This window comes from Gadus chalcogrammus, chromosome 4 (genome assembly GCF_026213295.1).
Source record: "Gadus chalcogrammus isolate NIFS_2021 chromosome 4, NIFS_Gcha_1.0, whole genome shotgun sequence".
Classification (NCBI taxonomy): Eukaryota; Metazoa; Chordata; class Actinopteri; order Gadiformes; family Gadidae; genus Gadus; species Gadus chalcogrammus.
Window position 1 is genome coordinate 29,194,409 of NC_079415.1, and position 7,520 is coordinate 29,201,928.

At 43.3% G+C, this 7,520-nt stretch overlaps 1 protein-coding gene across 1 annotated transcript; it reads right to left on the bottom strand.

Moving 5' to 3' along the window:
* Positions 1-738: 738 nt before the first annotated feature.
* Positions 739-2,520, bottom strand: LOC130380319 (zinc finger protein RFP-like). Its single transcript, XM_056587490.1, has one exon. It carries the CDS (start codon positions 2,518-2,520, stop codon positions 907-909), a length of 1,614 nt encoding a protein of 537 aa, XP_056443465.1. The 3' UTR covers positions 739-906.
* Between the last annotated feature and the right edge of the window lie 5,000 nt (positions 2,521-7,520).

Below are 7,520 nucleotides of genomic sequence, written 5' to 3' on the forward strand. Positions count from 1 at the left end.
GAGTGTTACGTTGTTTTGATCGCCGTATATGTTTGAATCAAGTTACGTTTATTGTAGTGAGAAATACCTGGAAGAAAATAGCATTTAGTGCGGAAAGTAAAGTAGTCTATATTCACTGTCCTTTGAGGGTAGAGCTGAACCATGGATCATTGGAGCAAAATAATTGTTTGCCGTCTTAAAAAAGGCTACATTAGCGGTAAAGCACTTCAAATATTTGCCCCAATAAATCCTCATATTGCCTATGGTTATTTGTAAACACGTGTAATGTGTATGCAAAACAATAATTAACACAATCCTGGATGAGCTAGAGAGGAGAGCAGAGATAGGGGAGAGGAGGAAGAGAAGAGAGAGGAAGGAGAGAGGAGAAACTAAGAGGAGAGGATGGAGAGGAGAGGAGAGCTGACAAGAGAAAGTCACGGTACTCACACACATGAGGGGCATCTTTACATGTGGTCACTGTGACCTTTGTGCAAGTGTGGAACACATGTTGGGATGTTGTATATGGTGGACATTAAAAGTCATTGACTCATTAGCTTTTTTTCCATTTGTATTTAAATCCCTATCATACATTTTATTGTGTCTTCATTCATGATTCAGAGGTAAAGCAATGATTTGATTATTATAATGCAAATTAATCCCAGAAACTAGTTCTACATATAGCAACCATAAACAATTGTATAGCAGTTAACCATTAAAAAAAACATGAGAAAAAAACTACGAAGTAGGTATATACTGTAATGTAATAATTTACAATGGGTTATATTTTATAATAGTCAGAGTTATTTTCTTACAACAATAATGCAGTTCACTCAGATCTCAGATAGTAGAGATTCTAATTCAGGGAACAACATTAGTTGTTTTGGTTGTTTGATTATTTTATTATCAAACAAAGCTCTTAGGTCTGTTTTACTGGACAGGTGAGATGATCAGGGGGGCAGAGTTTGTACCACCCTCATGATCACATGGACAGAGGAATGGATAGAGAGGCTCTCTAAAGTTACAGCCAGTAGCAGAGTAGATATGAACCCTGGCTTCCACATCATAGAAGGAGACCAGACCCTCATCATAATCAACAAACACCCCCACCTTCTGGAGCTCAGCTCTCAGAGGAAGACGGAAAGCAGTGTTACCATTAAACACCATCCCATCCTCGTCGTAGTAAAGTGTCCAGTAACCCTTCTCAGGGCTCACTATGATCAGACCTTTTCTGTCGATGGACTCTCTGGCCACTCCCAAACGCCATGCAGTCTTGTCTTTGACCTGGACCTCAAAGTAAAATATCCATGAAGAGAAGTTCTGCCTCGTGAGAACATATACATACTTTGTAAATCTCTTCGGGTTGTCTTGGAGTTTCTTCCCTACACCTCCATCATGTACTTGTTTCCCATCATTAGACAGGATGAGACTGGGATGAGCTGTATCGGGATCCAGAGTCACATCTACTTCATACTGCTGGGCCCTCTTCAGTTCAGCATCACACAGCTTCTTCATTTCCATGTTCAGTGTCTCCTCCAGCTGATCCAGGGATCTCCTCAAGGTCCCTACGTATGACGGAGGACGGACCTCCACCGTTGTCCAGTCCCTGGCGGGTGGAGGATTCTTCAGGGATCTGAAGGCCTGGAGGAAGTGGAGGTGGTCTTTAGTGTGTGAGAGCTGCTTCATCTCTGAGCTTCTATTGGTCAGAGCTTCTACCTCCTGCTCCAGCTCTCTGATGTGGCCTACAGCTTGTTTCGTTGTGGATTTCAGTCTCTCATTAACCATTTGGTTAAGGTCCTCCTGGCACTTTTCAATGGAGCGCATCAGAGCGGTGAGGACCTGCAGACCATCGGCAATCTCTCTGTCTGCATTGGCTTGGTTGCGTTTAGCTGTGTCTTTAATCTCCTGAATATTTTTTTGTCTCTCCTGGATCATCTGCTGAACTTCAGCCTCCATCTTTCCCAGCTGGGCCATCTTCACTTCATATTCCTCCTTTAAAGGTACAACAGGATGGGACCAGTGGTCTTTCTCTGTGCAGAACTGACACACACACACCTGTTCAGTCTGGCAGAAGAGCTCCAGAAGTCGGTCGTGTTTCTTACACATCCTGTCATCCAGACGGTCCATAGGCTCGACCAGCCGATGTTTCTTCAGGACTGCGACTCTCTGATGTGGCTCCAGGTGGGTTCGACAGAAAGACATGAAACACTCTAGGCAGGACTTCAAAGCCTTCAGCTGGGTCCCAGTACAGACGTCACAGGGAACTTCTGCTGGTCCAACACAAGGCTGCTCTTTTACTCGTACAGAAGTTCCAAACCGATCAATCATCTCTGATAAGAGGATATTGACCCGTAAATCAGGTCTTGCGTTGAAAAGGTCATTGCAAACAGGACATTTGTGCTGGACTTGTTCATCCCAAAACGTAGTAATACAGGTTCTGCAGAAGTTGTGTCCACATGGCGTGGTAACTGGACTGCTGAACACATCCAGGCAGATGGAACATGAAAAGTTCTCCGCAGACCAGGAAGTGTTTTCAGAGGCCATTCCTGGACGCAGACAAGAAGCTATATGTATTGAGCAATACCATTACTTTTGTTATTCCATAACTGTAAACAGGATTTGACTTCTCTCAAAGTTGTGCTTTTTTACTCACCTTTTTGTGGTTTCTGTTTCTTAGACATTTTTTTCCAAAATGATTCCCTTATTATTACCGTAAGTTGTATTTCCTTAACAAGATGTCCTCTCCTCTCCTTCCCCAACACCTGGCTCCTCCCCTGGCAGCTGGCACTGCCCCTACGGACACAGTTCAATAACGGTTCAAGTTCCACACTCTTGACTTGTCCTGATGCTGGTAATTTTCTACACAGTCTTTAAAGAAAAAAATAAAGAAATAAAAGCAACACTCTCCCTGTGGGTCCAGGTTATATGTGCTATTATGGTTTGTGTTTTAATATTGAGTTAACGCTGGTAGTTATATAAGGCTTATCTCCCAGACTTCAACCTCATGAAACAGCTGCATCACGTGGCTCAGGGTAGGGCAGACGAACCAGACCAACAAATTCACTATTCAGAGACGCACAACTGGTATCTGTAATTTAGTTCTAGTTGTTATCAAGGTGTGCATTGAGCCTCAGAAAATGAGAAAATAGTGGGTGGAGGAGTCTGTGTCCCTCCTGGCTAGGGGGCTACGGAGTTCGGAATTTGAGGAAGTACAAACTTTTGGGAGCGGTTCTTTCAGACAGTACCTCTACAACAGTGGCGGCTGCTGGTCTTTTAAAGAGGGGAAGCTCATTTTTGGCCTACATCAAAATAGTTGTCAATTTATTTATACCTCAATTCGGCCCTCCGTTCCTTTTCAAGAAAATGCTAGCTGGCTAGTTCACTCCGACCTAGCCAACAGTATAAATGAACGAACTAACGAAACGATATTAATCTCGGAACAAGGAAATGCGGAAAGTATGTTAAACTGAAACAAGGAAATACAATAAATGTGTTTTATTCACAGTGTAAGAAATTAATAATGGAAGCAATTTCGCCAAGCAAATACCAAGAAATGTGTTGCAGTTTGTCATGAGACTTTACTTGCAAAATCCGCGATGGGACTGAACTCAGATAGTGAAGTGACTGTGTATATCTCAAAATAGCTGTCAATCAAAAAGTGATTCAGACTTTCGACTGATCCTCCAATCATAACGCGGAAGCCCAGCGTCCAGGCTAGCACAGGCCAGCCCACTGCTCCATCCACCCCCAGAGACGCTGAGCGTCCGGGGGCGGGACAAATCTGGGCATTTATCCAATGACCGTCGAGTTTCGAGGCAATGAAAAAAACTGTTCCATGCAGTCTCATTGAAGTGAATGGACGCTCGGCTTCTACGGTCTAATGCATTGACATTACGGGAATGTATGAGAAGTTAACAAAATCGAGTCAGTCTTGGATAAGATTCTTATCGAACTCGTCTTCGACATGAACGTATTTTAACGAATTTGTAGTCAATGAAATGTTAACACAACAATACATATTTGACAATTTAATGTTCGAAATTTTAGGGGAAGCTGAGCTTCCCTTGCAGTCTTAGAGAAATCGCCACTGCTCTACAATGCTGACGCCTTAATGAAGCTGTTAAGGTCCTTGTTATCTGGCTATCCGGGCAACATTTCTGCCTGATGGGAAATTGAGACCCACTCATCAGGAGACTTCCGTTCTGGGGGGTAGTTAAGAACGTAATACTAAAGCACAAACACACACAATAGAGATGGGGATTCGAGTCTGAGACTCGGACTCGAGTCGCACTAAAGTCGCACAAACGGCGACTTCAGGCTTGACTTGTGACTCCACCCAAAAGACTTCAGACTTGACTCGGACTCGAGCTTCGAGACTCGTCAAGTCATGCAATTATAGCTTTAAATCTAAGTTCATTGGTGTATTTGTATTAGGGATGGGCAACGATCGCCGAATAGTTGAATAGTCTGAGTCACGTAGAATATCGAATAATGTATGTGACTATCGTTATTTATTAAACGGCTCTTCTCAATGCTGCGGAACACTCCGTTCACTTGCATGGGCCTTCAAAACTTCCAGCAGTGAATTTTTTTTGGAAGCATATTGCTAAGCATACAATGACCGCTGTTAAGGAAAGTGGATTTTTTGCCGTCAGTCGTATTACTCCGCAAGTAGTCCGGTAACTTATCAACCCCAGCATCCTTGGTTGCTAAGCAACGTCAACGTCTTTGGCTGACTATATCTCTGCTGATCAACACTACGAATGCTGGTAACAAATCAATTGTAAAAAGACACAGAGTGTGAAGTTACTTTTCTTGTTTTGGCAAGTAGCCGTATAATAAGCAGAATAATGCATAGAACGTCCGCGATCATTATTGTAAATAAGCCTTATTCTCCCGATAATGACCGGTGTTCTATACATTATCCCTTACCAGACCAGATGGCCAGAGACTTGAGACTTGACTTGGACTTCTGGCAAAAGACTTGAGAATTGACTTGAACTTGCCCCTCAAAGACTTGAGACTTGACTTGGAATCGAGCTCAAAGACTTGAGAGTCGTCGTCCAACGAATGTCTTGTGAACATCTCTGACGCACACACACACACACACACACACACACACACACACACACACACACACACACACACACACACACACACACACACACACACACACACACACACACACACACACACACACACACACACACACCTTGTGTTTGATACATTACACAACTTGAATACTCAATCTTAGCCTCCAGAAACAAATACACTGTTATATCTGCAGAATAGATGGGTAGCCAGACAGACAGAGAGGCAGGTAGGTAGAAAGAGGGGGAGAGCCCTAAGCGCTCTATAGGACAAGGAAACTCTCCACTAAAAAGCCAGTGGGAAGGAACCCAGAGACAGAGCCCAGAAGAGGGATTCTCCAACAACTGATGCGAGTTTCTTTCACCACAGTCTTTATAAAACCGACCCTATCTCTTTGTGTCCAGGTTATATGTGCTTTTATGGTTCATGATTTGATATTGAGGCAACGATGGACGTTTTATGAGGCTTATCTCCTGGACTTAAACCCATAAATGTATAAAGTATGTGTCCGCAGACGACACACACACACACACACACACACACACACACACACACACACACACACACACACACACACACACACACACACACACACACACACACACACACACACACACACACACACTCCTTCACTCAGGTCCAGCAGGTTTGTTTTTTGGGTTGTTCCTCCTCTGTTCTTTCTTGGCTCGTGTTTTTCTTAAAGCAACGAACAGAACAGAACAGAGAAACAGAAGACAGAAAGCTTCTCCTCCTCCCTCCCCTCTCGGTGCGGTGGTGGGACCAACTATAGCGCCACGTGGAGCCGTGTGGTTTGCTTCGGCAGTGCCGGGGAACCCTGAGGTGAGAGACAGAGAGACGGTCATATCTGACCCATGAGCACCACACGCCAACCCCCCTTTACCGTAGAGTCTACACAACCGCAGATATTCACCGCCTTCTACCGGTGAACGACCACGTGACTGCACGTATCTACTATTGACAATTCATTATGCATTTAATGTGTTATTCAAAGTGTATTTTAGTATGCAAAGTAACAATGAAATCCTCAATTCAATTTGAAAAAGTAATAACAATAAAAATATAATTATAATAATAATAATGATAAAATATAGCTGCATGCGGCAATGTGGGTGCCAAGCATAATGGGACTCGATAAGCTAATTCTGCCTGGCGGACGTAATCGGCCGGTTGGCTAAATGGCGACCGTCTCGGTAAGCGGTAATAACGACAGATGGTGGAATGACCTAGAGCGATATGCGAGTATGCGTCAATGTAAAAAAAATGGAATGTGTGCCCACCTAGTGTTAAGGGCACATTATTGTCTGGCTAATAAATCACACAAATGCATAGGGGTATTCGGAACAATATCCCTAACAGAGACACAATGTCAACAAGCATCCGTTCTGGAGGTGGTTCATGAAGCATCTAATCCAGTGGGAATTGCAGTTTATTTTGTAAGTGGGCGGAATGGCAAATATAGTCATTGTTGCATTATACATTATGCACTGCTTGTCGCCACACGAATGCACTGTCTACCCGTTGATGAGCGCTGTTCAACGCAACTAACATTGATATGACGGAAGTGGTGTTCTGATTGTATGCTGTATGACAGATTGACATGATGATTTAATATGATTGATATGTTATCAGCTTTATATAACACAGTATATGATGACCATGATAAAATGCATATGATTAGATATAATTTACTGACAATGAAACCTTTTGGCAAATGGTTATTATGACAACGAAAATACATTGAAGTTGCTGGAATAGAGGACTGGACATAGGCGTTGATTACGCCGGGGACGCTGGGGACGCGTCCCCCACCAGATTTCGTCAGGATTCATTTTGTACCCACCACAATTATTATGGATTATTCTACTTCATTTAAGAATGCTCGATTCTGATTGGCTGGGAGGGGTGCATTAATCCGGCATATTGCCCGCTGACTTGTCGGTTCTACTTGCTGCTGACTGAGCACAGTAGATCAATACGCCGCTTGTATCGTTTTGTATCACATACATTTCAAACATGAGGTCCGTTGTAAAAATAAACCAAGGAGTGCATGACCATGATAAAATGCATATGATTAGATATAATTTACTGACAATGAAAGCTTTTGGCAAATGGTTATTATGACAACGAAAATACATTGAAGTTGCTGGAATAGAGGACTGGACATAGGCGTTGATTACGCCGGGGACGCGTAATCAACACAGGTTACCGCCCTCGACTTCGTCTCGGCCGGTAAGCCGTCCACGAGCCGGGCATATCAAACTGTTTATTGCCCGGCCTCTCTGTGATTATTCCTTACTTATTACACTGGTCTTCTCAATGCAATGGAATGCTCAGTTTACTTGTATGGGCTCTTCACAACTTCCGGCGGTGTATTATATTTGATTATTCTAATTCATTTAAGAATGCTCGATTCTGATTGGCTGGGAGGGGTG